At 52.6% G+C, this 16,158-nt stretch overlaps 1 protein-coding gene across 1 annotated transcript in view; it reads right to left on the bottom strand.

The window, feature by feature from the left end:
• MYO5B (myosin VB) overlaps positions 1-16,158 on the bottom strand; it is a 200,438-nt gene that overhangs the window by 28,477 nt on the left and 155,803 nt on the right. The window contains exons 25-30 of the mRNA XM_010849816.1: positions 15,577-15,696; positions 13,643-13,783; positions 9,731-9,796; positions 7,825-8,067; positions 6,862-6,962; positions 185-262 (exon numbers count right to left, since the gene is read on the bottom strand). Coding sequence (XP_010848118.1) covers positions 185-262; positions 6,862-6,962; positions 7,825-8,067; positions 9,731-9,796; positions 13,643-13,783; positions 15,577-15,696 — 749 coding nt within the window. The remainder of the gene's footprint in view (positions 1-184; positions 263-6,861; positions 6,963-7,824; positions 8,068-9,730; positions 9,797-13,642; positions 13,784-15,576; positions 15,697-16,158) is intronic.

Below are 16,158 nucleotides of genomic sequence, written 5' to 3'. Positions count from 1 at the left end.
CTTGATGCAAACAAGCAGCCTCCACATAAAGTGACAGACGGCGATGCAAGGGGCTTCCCTCTGACACTCCTCCCTGCCCTACCCCTGTGAATTGTACCCTTGCATCCCCTCCAGCTGAAAAATAATCAAGCATAGACACGAGCAGGCAGAACAACAGACACGGGAAGAAAGACACACGTTTGACCTGGCAACTTGCTTTAGGCCTTGGTAGGCCAAGCCGAGCTCTCCATCTTCATTCAAGTAGCCCCAATCCTCAGTCTTGCTAGAAATAAAGGACAGAAAAACAGGGCGTCCAGTGTAGATGGGGAAGAGAGAGAGGGGGGCAGCAGAGGGCCGGGGAAAGGGAAACAAGGGCAGCCAGGCTTGGAAAGGCAGGAGGGAAGGTTCCAGAACGCCCAGTCCCCCTCCTACCCCTCACATCACCAGCATCTGGGCTCCTGCAAACATCATCTCCCTCCAGTCTCCCAGCTTCCGGTCACTGTCCTGAGAGTGGCTCCCGCACCCTCCTGAGAGGCCTCTGATTGCCCCAAGCCAGAAGGCCCACTGCTGAAGGCAGAGCAAGAGGGCCAACTTGTTCCGATGACTCTGTGAACCACAGCAGCACGGGCTGGGTGGAGGTGTTCACCTGGGCTCCCTCATCATCCCTCCCTCTACCAGAATGACTGGGAAAAGCAAGCTCGAGTCGGGGAGGCCAGGCAACGGGGCAGGGAGGAGAGGACCCACACAGGGTGGACGGTGCAGGCAACGAGCACGGGCTGACTGTGCGGGGCGGGGGTGGTGGCCTCCCGGCTGTCAGATCCACGGAGCCGCAGGGCCACAGCCGCAGGGACCCCAGCTCTGCGAGGACAGGGGAGGAGACGACCTGTCCTGCCTGTGTGTCAGCGTGTGGCCCCTTCCTGTCACTTCTCAAGGGCACAAAAGTATTAACTCATCTCATCTCCTGCCCTCCCTGCAGTCTGGCATCAAGAAACAGCTAACAGCAACTTTGCAACCGGCATCGTGAGTAGTGAACTTTCTCCCCTTGACCTTGGGACCGGACTGCATCACTTCAGTTTACTCAACTGGAAAAGCAGGAGGGCAATGCCTCCGACTTTCTAGCTCTTTGTCCTCTCTGTGTGCCCTGTGTTTTCCCAATGACGGCCAGGCAGCTCCGAGAAGGGAGGCACGTATCACAGACTCCCCCAGCATGGACTCCCCAGCCCTGCCCAGCCCAGGGCACGCACAAGACCCTCGAAGGCTGGCAGTACCGGGTGGCGGGCAGCAGGCAGAGCCCTGCTGTCCCCATCCAACTTCGGCCCCTCCGTCCCTGTTCCCAGAGGCCCCTGCTCCTGCGGGCTGGACCCCAGAACCCTGGCAGGAAGCAGGAAGTGGGAGCTGTGTCCACTCTGCTTGCAGTCAAGACCAGCAATCTAACTCTCAGGAGATGACAGTCGTTTCCAGAGCATTTCTGTTCGTGGTTGGCCACCAGATGCCCTGTTGGTCAGCATGTGTGTGAGGTCTGGCGGGGTGCAGCTACCTGTCACATCTCCCCTACACCCCCCAGCTCCTCCTCATGAGGAAGGGCCTAGCCCCGGCAGGGCTCGAGTGGGCCGCCTCCCAGGCATAGCCGGTCACACCCAGCACAGGCCCGACTCTGCAGTGTCTGGAACTAGCCGAGGGAGCGCTAGTGATGGGCAGGCTATATGGCCTCTGCTTCCTGCCCACGCTTGCCTCCCGCCAGCTGGGTGTGTGCCCTGGGACCTCCCTGAGTCAGGGCCCAGCACCTCCCTCAGGCCTGGCTTCCCCAGATCGTGCCAGCTCCCCGCCCCCTCCCCAGCTGACCTGTGTGTCCCACTCTCCCTGCACACCCACACGTGGCCTGGGCTGTGTGAGAGGGGCAGTCAACAGCGTAGGCCTTCCCCTTCTCGGGTGTTAACCCTTAGTACTGAATACGGGCCTTTTGGTGGCTGCTGTGTTAGTGGCTTTAACCCAGAAGGCAGGTCACCGGCAGGAACTCCAGGCACAGCGACGGCCAGCATGGGGTCAGGCCCAGAGGTGGGCACAGCATTTATTTCTGAAGGGGCCCCTGGGGATCCCCGACTATCTCATCTCCACACGGGTGGACACACCAAGGGGGAGGCTATCTGCCTGACACTGACACCCAGGCTAGAACCCAAGGGCTCCTGGCCTTGCTCTCAGGTCCTTTCCTGGCTGGGTCCTACAGACCCTGAGGAGGGGCTGCCAGGCCTCGGAGGGTCCCTTCACCCCTGCAGCTCCCAGGAGACCCCCTCTCGGGGAGGGGGCCACATGTGCTGCTGAGCCCTGCGGTGAGGAAGGTCTCATCCCTCATTCTTATAACACACCAGGCATAGGGCAGAAAGACTGGAGTAGAGAACCATGCAGCCCAGTCATCCACTGAGCTCCGGAAGTCAGGCACACGAGTAAATTAAGAACCACTCAACCAGCTCCGGAGAAGGCAATGGCACCCCACTCCAGTATCCTTGCCTGGTAAATCCCATGGACGGAGGAGCCTGGTGGGCTGCAGTCCATGGGGTCGCTAGGAGTCGGACACGACTGAGTGACTTCACTTTCACTTTTCACTTTCATGCATTGGAGAAGGAAATGGCAGCCCACTCCAGTGTTCTTGCCTGGAGAATCCCAGGGACGGGGGAGCCTGGTGGGCTGCCGTCTCTGGGGTCGCACAGAGTCGGACATGACTGAAGCAACTTATCAGCAGCAGCAACAGCCAGCTCCAGGCCTATCTTTTGCTTCCCATGAAGGGGTCTGCCTCTCCTCCTTCCACACCACTGGGCGGGGGCGGGTGATGAGCTGGGGAGAGAGCGCCACCTGGTGGCTTAAGAAGGAAAACCCCAAACAAACTCTCAGGAATTGACTTCTTAAATGTTTTAAGTCCTTCATGTCACTTAATATCATTCCTGATGCTGGGCAAGATTGAAGGCGGGAGGAGAAGGGGACGACAGAGGATGAGATGGTTGAATGGCATCACCAACACAATGGACATGAGTTTGAGTAAGCTCTGGGAGTTGGTGATGGACAGGGAGGCCTGGCGTGCTGCAGTCCACGGGGTCGCAAAGAGTCGGACACGATTGAGCGACTGAACTGAACTGATATTCATATGTCTCACTGTGCTGAGCCTTGTTCCCAAAGAGACCACACACACACACGAGTAAGAGGCAGGCAGAGTCCCCGAACACAGGAGGTGGCAAGACATGGCAGCCACTCCCCTCGGCTAACAAGCTCCTACCTGGGCTAGCCACCCACACGCCCGAGCCTGTTTCTTCAGGTGTAAAGTGAAAGTGCTCAGCTGACTTATCTGGGAAGTTTCTTCTAGATCTATAATTACACAACCTAAAACCGTAAAGTCGTGCACCAGGAAAGGCCTGGGATAATATGACTTTGCCTCTGTGGAGACTGTGGAAACCAGGACCTGACCGCAAGCCCTTGGTCCAGTGTAAGAGCCTGCTGTCCTGTGAACAGAACAGGCGTGGTTCCTGCCAGCTCCGAGACAGTCGATGTCCCAATTCTACAAAGACTGCTTTGTGCTCCGTCTTTAGTTCCCACCCAGACTTTCTATCCCACTGCCCAGGAGATTCTGGGACCTCTGAGAAATGGAAGATAGCTCCCCAACACCAGAAGCGAGAGGGATGTTGAGACCACAGACAGGCCTGGCCATGCAGCAGGGAACTGCTTGTGGACAGGTATGGTTATGCCGTGGAATCATAGCAAACTGTGCTGATGGCTCAGGGCCAAGAGCGTTTGGGGAACGTTAAGGAAAACGCTGAAAGCTTCCAGCCAGGAGCAGCCGAGCTGGGTCTGTGAGACAAGCTGAGCATAATCAAGTTCCCCTTCTTCACTCTGCCCAGCAGGAGAGCTTGCAGCTGCTGGGGCTCCAGTCTAAAGGAACCCTAACTCCAAGCCCCAACCCCACCCCAAGGTGGCTGCACAAACCCCTCCCTGGTGGGACAAGGTCTCCACTCTCCTGCACAGGCCCCTTAGCGGGTGACATACCCCCCCACACCGCCCCCCAGCTGCCCAAGCCCAGGTGGCAATGGCGAAGCTGCTCTCATGCCCAGGGCTCCGGTCATTTCCCGGCACCTGCTGGGTGGAAGGGGCCTGCGAGGAGGTTTCCTGGGACCTGAGGAAGGGTCCAAGAATGCACCCTGAGCCCACCACCTTGGCAAGGTGTGGGTGGAACTTGCCAGAAACTAAGGGAACCGGTTCCTGGAGCCAGGTCTGAGCCCTGCCCACACCCCTGCCCCCTGCAGCTCTGTGACCGCCCCTCCCCGCCAGCATGCCCAGAGGCCAAGCCAGCCTCAGAGCAGCAGGAAGCTCTGTCTCCCAGCCCTCTGATGGACCTGGCTCCAGACAGCTCTTAAAAGACAGTCTCTCCAAACACCAGCCTGTCTGTGGCAGCCCATCTCTGGGGCACAGACCAGCCCTGTCTTTACTCTTGTTCTGCCATTTATAAAATGCTGATAACGATGCTGGTTTTCTCTGAATTCCCCAGATGTGAAAATGAGAGAGTGTCTGGAGACAGACGTGCTATGCCTGTTCCCGCGGCTCTTCTCAGAGCAGGTCCTCAACACTGGCTTTTCGACCTACATTTGAGGACAAAAGACACAGTTGGCAAAGATCAGAAAAGTAACTCTATAGACTATGAAAGTTAGCAAGTGAAAAGGTTCTGAACTTGGGAACCAGTGCTCTTGGAGGGGCTGTGATCAGGTTGGGGGTTGTGTGTGTGTGTGTGTGTGTGTCTACACTCTCTCTGGAAACCTAAGAAAAATTCAGCGTTACGAGTGTAAGTTTTTCTAGGGAGAGGACAGACTTTCCAACCACGGAACTCCAAAACTGTCCCTGCATAATACAATTTACATTTAAGCCAGAACACACTCAACCACAGGAAAATGGTAGGAGACCGAGAGCAACTGTGCCTTCAAAGCACCTTTGCTGGAAAGGATGTGCTTGCTGGCTGGGCCCCAGCAATCAGATCCCAATCCTCCGGCCCTGCCTGCCTGCCCACGGCTGTCCTCCCTGACCGCTGGGACTCAAGAAGACTGACAAACCCACTGACGTCCCTTCCAGGCACTTGGAGAACCGGTTCCCCTGGCTTCCCCTCCTGGAGGCAGCGGCTCCCTTCTGTACTTAACTCGGTGTCACAGGCTCTTAGTTCCCTATTGTACCCTGGGCTTGCTGGGCACGGAATTATTTTAAGATATAAGGAAAGCTATTTTTATTTTATCACCATCATTATCATTGCTGTAAAGGAAGATGAATCCAGGGTATTAAGCATGCCCTGGGAAAACCTTGACTTGGGACCCTGACAAACCATCTAGATGAATAAAAAGGGAGATCAGAAAGATACTCCCACTCCGCCATCAGGACCAAGCTCCCTGTTTTCTTCTTTCTTTTAAAAACATTTTTTTAAATGTCATCTGTGCTCCTTTTTCTTATTCATCTCATTTCTTATCTTCATCCAAGATAATTTAAAATGAGTAAATCTTGCCTGCAGTTTTGGCATGCAGAAATTCACTTTCATTTTCTTTTTTCCTTCCTTTATGGAAAAGAATTATGGCTCTCTTGAAATAAATGGTTTCCTCCTGGGGGCCTGAGAGAATACCTTTACCTTCGTATAGCCTATGCAGTCGGCTGGAAGCAGCCCAGCCTTTCGCCTTCCACCCTGACTCAGCTACGGGCCTGCTGTGTGGCCTGAGCTGCTCAGCTTCGTCATGGGCCGAAAGAGGAGCTAGATGAGGAGACCGGGAATCAAAGCCCTGGGAAGTCCTCACGTCATTCAGCGACTTTCCTACCAACGGTTCACGACGCATTCCCAGGGCCCCCTGCTGACAACGTCCACTTTCTGCAATTTTGAATAAATGCTTAGTGACTGATCAACATTCAGGGAGAGAGAAAGGTGGCCAGGGGAAAGGGCCAGTTCCAACTTGACACAAGCGCCCAGAGAGGCAGAAGGAGGCGCAACTATTAACAGTTTCTACACCGACACTGCTAATTGCACGCTTTCACAGGCAGGCACCACTCAGCTACGCGCGGACGAACTTGCCTATCCCAGTCACCCTGTGCGGCAGGCTGCTAAGACTGTCCCCAGGTCAGACGAGGAAACTGAGCGCTGTCACTCAAGAGCTGGTGAGCAGACAGATCCTCCGTGCACCCTCTCATGTGCTCGGGTGTGCTACCGCCAGGGCCCTGCTCCACCCCGGGTCCTCTGCCTCTCTCAGCCACTCTCTTTTGCCTTAATCCTGGGTAGCTCATCCTTGAGGGGGAACCAAAGGTGGTCAGTTCACTGAAGTCCTGGGAAATCTCACTTTAGCCAATCCGGCAGTGGTCAGAGTCTCCCATCCAACCTCTGCAGGGCCTGGCGTGGGTTCCATGTCCTAAATGACAGGGCACGGGGCCCACCGTCACATTTGTTCACCAGCCAGGCTGGTGAAGACGGTAGCACGGCAGCAAGCAGCTGCGGCAGGCTCCCTGCTACCACTCAGGTGGGCTCACTTGACGCCTGTTCCCGTTTCTACAGAAGTCACTCCCAGTCAGGCCTCCCTCTGCTCCTGTCGAGCCTCCCTGGGGAAGCTCCTTTCCCCAGGGCTTTTCAGAGGATCTGGGTTCTAGATGCTCCAGGGGTGTTCACTGGAGTCTTCCTGACGCTAACAGTGGGCTACTTCAGTGCGTGGGACTCACCGACTCCACTCCTCCCCACTTATCTCCTATAATAACCAATACCGAGCGCATGGTCAGTGCTTGAGGAGGGCCTCGTCAGTGCTTGAGGAGGGGCCTCATGTGCCAGGCTGGGCAGGGCCCCTGCCTGATCGCCTCCCCCAGGCGCAGTCACTGAGAGGTGGGGCTTACCTGTTAGTCTGGCAGACCCCGTGATAGGCCTCGATGGCATCTTCCTGATCCACGTGCTTCTCGCTGTTCGGCCAACTGGTTCGGGCATTGATGTTTGGCTCCTAGGAGATGCCCGATTAAGGGAGAAAGAACTCTGGTTATACGAATAACTGTCATGAAATGACTTCATACACAGAGGTGGAAAAAAAAATGAGCCTTTGGGAAAAGATGAAGGCCCAGGAAGACTTCAGATAACAGGAGTTAATCCCTGGCAGGAATGAGATTTTAGAATCACATGGGGAGAGTCAGGGAGCAATAAGGCCTGGCTGTGAAAGACAGCGAGTGCAGAGCAGGGGGGCTGGTATGATGGGGTGGAGGGAGGCAAGATGTCCCTGGAGGAGAAAGCTCCCCGAATGCAGAGGACACAGCCGAAGTCTGTCGCGGTGTGACATCCCCCACAAATAGTGCTGCTCACACACCTGCCCCACCACACCCTAGGCCCATGCCCAGGGCAGCCCAGGCGGCCCCTGGCCCCTCCATTCCTGCTCCTCAATCTGTGCAGGAGGCGGAAACATTAGGCACAAATGCTGCATTTGACTTGTCACCCTGGGAGGCTAAGAGAGAGAGGAAAGACTTTCTCCACCTAGGTAACAAAGTAACAAGGGACAAGGCCTAAGGTGAAAAGGCAGGCAAGGGGAGCTGCTCAGGCTGTGGCCCAGGTGCGCTCTGCTTCTGCGCCTCGTTCCTTCTGAACGTGCTCCTATCGAGTATGAACGTGCTCCTATCGAGTAACTTCAGAGGATTCAAGAAGCTTCCAGCAAAGTCTCCCATGAAGTCATGCTGGGAGGACAGCAGGTAGCTTGCTCTACTTTTAGAGCCAACTCTAGAGCAAAAGACTCTGGTCTTGTAGGTTGAAGACCCTCCCGGGTGAAGACACCTAAGGAAAGCACCTCTCCCCGCACTGGCCCGCGGGCCCCTCCTCACCGAGCCCTTGCCCGCCAGGCGGCGCTGGTCGGCGCTCACGATCTGGGTCCGCAGGATGAGAACCTCCTCCTTGCGCACCTCCAGCTCCTCGTTGGCCACCCGGAGCTGGTTCAGCAGGAGGCTGTAGCTGTCGGGGGTGCCGGCGGCAGCCGGGCTGTGCTCCGAGGCTTGGTCGGCCACGGCTTTCCTCAGCTCGTTCAGCTCATTCTTCAGCTTCTTGTTCTCCGACTCCAGCTCCTGCCTCTGGGAGGCGGCCCAGCAACACCCCTGTCACTCCCTGGGGTCAGGGCACCCTTCCCAGGAGGGCTTCCTCCTCCACCACCTTCCTTGATCACCAGCCTTGCCCGCCTGGGAAGCTAACACTAAACTTCCCATTTTAATGTCGGGCCACAGAGAGGTTCTGACTATGTCAGCAAGAGGTCAAAGTCTGGGCCTGAACTTGAAACCACAACCCAGAGCTATTGGTACTAAGGATCCGACATGATACCCCTACTAGGGTCGCATGCCTCTAAGTGATTCAGCAGGGTTTGTATTTCTAGATGCGTCCAGCTACAAAATCTTTCTTCATGGAAGCACTGGGTTAAAGTGTCCACATGTTAACAGAGGACTTCCTGGAACCCTAATATGTTAATATATTTTTTGACTTTACAAAAGGTTATCCTAACCCTGGTGGCTCAGTCAGTAAAGAATCTGCCTGCAATGCAGGAGACCCGGGTTCGATCCCTGGATCTGGAAGATCCCCTGGAGAAGGAAATGGCAACCACTCCAGTATTTTTATCTGGGAAATTCACTGGACAGAGGAGCCTGGTGGGCTACACCCCATGGGGATCATGAGAGTCAGACACGACTTAGCGACTAAACCACAATGTCCTAAATTTATTTGTCTAGAGGGGCCTCTCTGCCCCCATCTTCTAAGGAGCATCACACGGACTGGTGTTTTGGAGAAGAGACCAAGAACATTGGTTTGGTCATACAGAAAGCCACCAACTGCCAGTGCTAGCAGAGAAAAAAATTGCCTATGTACAGAGTCAAGAATACTATTGAAACTCAATTTTGGAATGTATTTAAAATTTCAAGGCAAAATATTTAACTTTGTGTTTAAGATGAAGTCAGGCAATTTAAAGTCTGATAATTTTATATAAATTGCTGACAGGGTCCTGGAATACATGGAATTCAAAGTTTCCCAGAGAAAACCAAGAACATGGATAAGCGGGCATTGGTTGCACACTTGTTACAGAGCCATAGGATCACAGAGCTGGGAGATCACTGGGCATAACCCCTTTCTTTAATGAATGAGGAAACTGAGGGTGGAGCAGAGAAGGTGAGTTCCGAGGCTGGTACAGGGTCCTTCCCACCACTCCACTGCCCACGTGGGCATTTCTCTGTCAACTCTCAGTACTTTGTACCGGAACTGAATTTAACTGAAGGACACCTAGTTGGTGTCCACAGAGAACTGGAGAATTGTTTGGTGTGGAAAACTGGCAAATTTTGGGCCGGGGGTGTTGTATAGAGGGAACATTTCCTATTAGCATATATAGTTTTGTGGAGGACATCTGTTAGTCGCTCAATCGTGTCTGACTCTTTGCAACCCTGCCAGGCTCCTCTTATCCATGGGATTTTCTCCAGGCAAGAATACTGGAGTGGTAGCCATTCCTTTCTCCAGGGGATCTTCCTGACCCAGGAATAGAACCCAGGGCTCCTGCATGGCAGGCAGATTCTTTGCCATCTGAGCCACCATACAAATTTTCCCTCATATTGAAGATGAAGAAACAAACGCAGGAAGAGGAAACCGTGCTGATGGCCCCACTTAGAGCAGATGGGAGCTCAGGAGGCTTTGCTGCCGCCCAAGTCATCACCAGGCCTCCACAGGGGCAGTTCAAGGAAGCTTGTCTTCCAAGAATCTTACCTTCAGACTGTTGTAGGCTAGATCTGCATCCTGGTCCAAATCTGAGTCATTGCTTGGTTGTTCCGCCTGTGTGGATAACGAGGCAGAGAGGTGAGCACGGGCCACAGGACAGCTGCTCCCCAGGAGGACCTCCCTCCATGGTCAGGAGGGGCTTGACCCTTCCTCGTGAACCCAGCACCCTCACCCTCCGTGTGTCCGTCTCCTTTCTGCCTCCAAAGTGCAGCTTCCTACCTTAGGTCACCACAGAGCTCTCCGTAAATAACCCCTCCCTGCCTGCCCACATCCCCTACATAACTTCGTTCACATGATCTTCATGAGCACCTACAGGTTGAATACAAATCATACTGTTATGGGTTGAACCATGTCTGCTAAAAAGATACACTGAAGTCCTAACCCCTGGTGCCTGTGAATGTCATCCCCTTTGGAAACAGGCCCTTGCAGATGTGAGCAGGTCAAGATGAGGTCATTAGGATGGTCCCTAGTCAGATATGACTGGGGTCCTTATGAGGAGAAAAAAAGAAACCCACACAGGGAGGAGTGCCACGTGACCTGAAGATGCGGGCAGAGACTGGGGTCATCTCCCAAGAGCCCTTAGGAAAGCACCGCTCTGCCGACCACTGAATTTTTGACTTCTGGGCTCAGAGCCATGAGAGGATAAATTCATGTTGTTTTCAGCCATCTAGTTTGTGGTACTTTGTTTCAGCAGCCCTACAAAACTAACACCATCAGACTTGCGTGCTTACTAAGAAGGTTAACATAATAATTCTGTACTTATTATGAGGTTGACGAGCTCCTCTTCGGTTGTTTGGGGGATGTATGTGCATATGAACCGTCTGTTTTCCCAGCTAAGTTACTCTGAGCACCTTGTAGAGAAGTCTGCTTCCTCCAGGTCCTTATAAGACCCTACGACAGGCAGTGAGCCAGCTGGCCCACGCAGAGCACTGTGGGTGTGGTCTGACATCACAGCTGCACCCCTGGGATTGTCGATGACAACCACAGGAATACTCGCCCATTAGGACTCAGCTGAGCCAATGACTCTTGGAATTGTCTGGTAGCTCTTAGACTTGACTTGTCCACTGAGAAGGGGTAGACAAACCTCTGTAAAGGGTTAACTGCTTGGGGTGATCTCAAGTAGTGGGTGACGGTCCATGAATGAGAGGGTTTAGGGAGTTAAACCTGACAGAACTTAATTAGATTATACAGAGTGCTGGCAGCCTGAAGTCCAGCTGTCGACAGAGGAGGTGTGTCCCAGGCTGGGAGGAAGGGGCTGGATCTGAGCCCCTCCTGCAGCCCCTTTGAGGTCAAGGACAGTGACACTGGCTCCACGGTTTCCAGCCTGTGACCTGGGAAAGCAGCTCTCCAGGGTCTCAGCCTCTGCTTCGTTTCCCAGCATCCCCAGGGGTGGGGCCGTGACCACTCAGGGTCAGCTTATGACTTGCTGCCCTGGGGAGAGGCCTGCACTGGTGTCCTAATGCAACAGGGGTTTGCCCCACATTGAGAGCTTTAGGTTCTTGGAAAATGGACTACGCAAAACCTGAAGTGCTGTATTAACGTGGATTGGCAGTTATGTTTCTAAGTGGATCGCCCACTGGAAACCCTCTGGTAGCCAGGCCGGAGGAGAGGGAGCAGGGGGGATGGGAAGTCAGACACTCCGACTGGCTGTCCTAGAGGGTCCCCACCACGGCAGGCTCAATCGCACCCACGCTGATAGACTCCCTACTGTCTTCCCTGTCATTCCACATCCAGAGCCTGGCCTCTCTCTGGAGCTGAGCCTGGGGCCATACTGCTCCAGAATAAAGACCCAGGTGGCTCAGAATTCCTCCAGGGACCAAGGGCAGACCCCAGAACATGCTCTCAGAAAGTTCAGTTTCAGGATTTCTGCAGAGAGATCCCATACCCTCCCCTCCCTACTTCTGCCTTCTTTACTGAATTCTGGCGGAAACAAGGCCATTCTTCTTAAGCAGAGATGTTCATGCACATTCCAGGGCTCTGAGCCAAACCTGTGGTTCTAACTCTTGCTCAGTCATTATTTTTAAGGAGAGATATACCCTTTCTGAGCCTACCTGGTGGCTCAGAGGGTAAAGAGTCTGCCTGCAATGCAGGAGATCAGGTTGGATCCCTGGGTCGGGAAGATCCGCTGGAGAAGGGGATGGCCACCCTCTCCAGTATTCTTGCCTAGGAAATTCCATGGACAGAGAAGCCTGGGTGGTTACAGTCCATGGGGTTTCAAAGAGTCCTTGCCTGGGAGATTTCATGGACAGAGGAGCCTGGGTGGTTACAGGCCATGGGGTTGCAAAGAGTTGGACACGACTGAGCAATTAAATCACCACCACCACCATACCCACTTTCTCTGGTGTCAACACAAGCAGAAGTCTGAAAGCCAAGATTCTGAAGTTATCTGGCAGCCCTGGGGTGGGGAGCCTGCAGAATGAGCCAGCAGGGCCAGCCAAGCGGCCAGGAACTTCCAGGTCAGGCCTGGTTTGATGTCTGTGAGTTTTTCATCTATTTGATTCGTGCGTGCCTGTCAGGGCAGCTTCTCTCTTAATTGAATGAGTCATTTATAAACCTAATCCTTTCACTCTCCATTCTGCATCTAATCCACCTGAGAGATTTAAATCCATCAGCAAGATTTACCTCCCCAATTCCTGCTCAAGAAAAAGCCTAGGAATTTACCAGCAACACAGATCAGCGTCTGTATCATGCTTGATTAGAAAGGGGGTCGGATGGGGTAGGATGGGGGCGGGGCTGAGGGTGCAGGGAGCGGGTCAAACCCCACAATGGACAATTAGGGCCTGAAAATAGATGCAAGGCCTTCCACAAACCCACTATGAGGTCAGCTAATGATGTGATCCTTGCAGGATGGCCTCGAGTCCCATCAGAAGTGGTCCTTACAGCAAGTGGCGCTTACCTCTGCATCACTGCTAACGGCAGTGGACTCTATTCCTACAGCACCAACCCATCTGTACTCAACCTGGCACTTACTAAAAATACCACCGGTGGTATTTTCATTTTTCATCTATGTTATATCTGGTCCTACTGAACTAGATTACACATCCCTCAAATTTACAGTCTAGTCAATCTGTGAATTTCTCTTTTGCTTGAATTTCCCTCATTTAATAAACATTCAACACGTACAATGAGTCTGACACCAGCACAACGCTGAGCGCTGCACAGGTGCCCGGTAGGTCCATAGATGGAGCCATACATCTGGAGACACTAAGGTTTCAAGAAATATCTTTTCAAGACCCAAGATGTGGATGATAACTTAGATTGAGACGAAGGTACAGTCCTACGAAAGAAGGGTGACTGATTGCAAACTGGCCCTGCCCCTGACCCAATGGGGTTAAACTCAAGCCCACACTGGATTCCAGGTACAAAAGGCCATCGATTTTCTCAGATTTGACTTTTGCCTACACAGTCGACCCTTGAACCATCCCGGGTTTGTACTGCATGAGTCTTAATTTTCCGTGCTTTTCAATGGTAAATTCTTCAGCAGGACACAATTGGTGATTGGTTGACTCCTCAGAGGTAGAACCACGGCTGACTAGAGTCACAGGTGAATTTGCAACTGTGCAGAGGGCCACCTGTATTTATACTCTAATCACACCCTGGTTCTCTTTGCAAGGGGGGGACAATGATACAGGTCTCCACTGGACTGGCTTCACTAGTGGAAATTCTCTGCCCTGGGGTTACTTGGGAAGTGGACTCCTGTCCGACTAGGGTGATGTGGGCACTGGCAGAGAAGACTCAATAGGTCACCAACAAGAGATGAAGTGCTTCCCTGACACCCAGGCCCAGCACGACCCTGCGGGGTCACACCCGGCCCATGTGCCCTGGCAGGAGTGAGCAGGGTCATTTTGAGGCCAGCACCCTGGGAGCGTGCCCCTGCAGGCTTGCAGCCCCTTCACGCACCGGGACTCTCTTGCCGTCCTGCTGTTCTTTCTTCTCCAGCTGCACCTGCAGCTTCTTCCTCTCCTGCTCCAGCTCCCGCACCCTCTTCTGCAGCTTCAGGAAGACGGTCATGTCCATGGCTGCCTTCTCCAGGCCAATTTCCTTCCGGGGAAGACAGGAAGCAGGAAGAGAAGGTTTTAATAGCACGGATGCCTTAGGCAACACACATGTCCCTCATGTCAGCTGTCTGTCCTCCGTCTCCCTCCTAGACATCACCAATCCAGACTTCTGAGACAAAGCCAACGCCACCCATGTGGCGTTCTCATATTAAAGCTGGTGCTCCAGGCTCACTCTCTGCCTGGATAACATCTGCGTCTCAGTCACCTGTATTGCTCCCGTGTGAGACACTTAAGATGACCGATCATACACTCCAGGAACAGATGGATAAAGACACAGCCACTTTATTTGGAAGTTAAAAGAGCTCATTTCTAGAGAATGGTCTCGAACCAGGGACACTGTAAAACCCAGGATGCAATGCGTTCTGATACAGGATCAGTGTGGTTGCTAATGACTATAAATGGGCTGTCAAACACCACGCGACTGCACCTCGAAACAAAACCATCACTTGTCCTGCCAGGCAACCCACTTATCCAACAGGCTCCACACCACCAATTCCCAGTAGGTTTCTTCCTTAAGATTCATGCCTGGGTTTGTCCTCAAGAGTTTGTCAAATGTGGGGGTGACAAACACGGATATCTGCACAAGCATATCCACGTGGATTTTAAGGGGGGGGAATGGAAACATGTATACCTATGGCTGAGTCCCTTGGCTGTTAAGCTGAAACTATCACAACACTGTTTGTTAATTGGCTATACCCCAATACAAAATGAAAAGTTTTTTTTAGAAAGTATACATGTGTACATATGGGACAACAAAACTTGGTTCATCAGCACTTAATGAATGCTTTGTGCTTATCCAGCACTGGGTGTACTGCTCGGCCAGTCCCAAGACCTAGCCTCAGTTTCCTTAAAGGACATAAATCCACTGATGGAAGTGCTTATGTCTGCATATAAACTTGTCACACAAAGAAACACTTGGGTGGTGCATCTGGCGTTCAGGCTGACCAAAGCCTCTGAAAAAGGAGGAGATTGCAAAGCAAAATGAAGGGACTTAAGCCAGCATCTTCCTTCAACTGATTACTGTCTAGCTTTTCATCAGACAAGCTTCATGCAGGCAGGGACCTCCTCTGGGTCAGCCCCTACTGTTTCTCTAGTGTCTGGCACAGGGACGTCTCAAAGTACATTTGTTTTTTTGTTTTTCATTTGTCACGTTTGTTTTCATCTCTTCCACATCTATCTCCACGTCCTACATAAAGTTTTACATGCTTGTCATTTTCTGCTTTTCAAATGCCAGAGGAAAAATCGTGTGTCTACGTACCTTTGATAAAATCACACACAGACTATAAAGACCATCGAGTGATTGTAAGAGGCCATTACTGACAAAGATACAGTCATTCCGCAAATATCTATAGTTTGAAATATTTGTTGCTGTTCTCAGAGTTTTATCCAGCTGCTAAGTCAGGAAGGAACATTTTCTTGTGTATCTGTTGATATGACTATGTGCACCGTGACAGTAAGTGGGGATGCTAATTTACATGTTTTAATGACTTAGCTCCTCCAGCTATTTCACCTCTCTGCAGTAGGTCCTCAGTTTTGCAAGAGGAATCAGGGATCTTCCTTTATGTAGAGTGGGAACAATAACTTGTTGCCTTGCGCAGAAAATAACAACTCCAGAGAGCTGATAAGAGAGTCAAGAAGTCCACCACAGTCCGAGCGGCCCTTCTGTCAGAAATAAGCCGTAGGCACTGTGGTTGCCAGCCTTGGGGGCTCCACGCAGGGCACCAACCCCGCCCTGCCCCGGGGCGCAGAGACCAGCCGAGAGCCTGCCTTCCTCACCTCCACCTGCTGGAGGGTGTCCTCTGTGTCTCCCACCTCAGACGTGGAGATGGACGGGTAATTGGAGTCAGATTCTAAGCTGCTTTGGTTTGACGGGTTCCTCCGGTGGCCTGGGGTTTGCTGTTCAGGGAGAGAAATGTGAAAACTCAAAATGAACTAATGTTAATAAGAGCTATCATTTTCCAAGTAACGGCAGACCCTAGAGTAGACTTCCGCCTCACTTGTCAACAAGAATAGGTACCACTGATTCTTGGAATGATGGCTAAATAGAGCTGTTCCAATAAGAAATTTCACCTACAGTTCTTCCATCCAGCCAGCCAAGCAACAGAGTGACACCTCGAGGAGAACACAGCCCCACAGCGGGACTGCGTTCCCTCAGTGCAAACTCCCAACTCTTGGGCAGATTTTTTCTGAAACGACCCTTAACCCCATCGCCCTGAAGTGCACACAGTCCTGTTGTCAGCCTCCCTCTTGAGGAGAAGGCTTCACTCCAGCCCCTCGCGGCCCATGCTTCAACCTGCGTGCCACTGATCTTGGTTTTTCAAAATAGTAAGCATATTAGAAATAGAGCTTACCATTTAT

Source organism: Bison bison, unplaced genomic scaffold (assembly GCF_000754665.1).
Source record: "Bison bison bison isolate TAMUID 2011002044 unplaced genomic scaffold, Bison_UMD1.0 scf7180017864287, whole genome shotgun sequence".
Classification (NCBI taxonomy): domain Eukaryota; kingdom Metazoa; phylum Chordata; class Mammalia; order Artiodactyla; family Bovidae; genus Bison; species Bison bison.
This window is presented reverse-complemented; position numbering and strand designations above follow the sequence as displayed.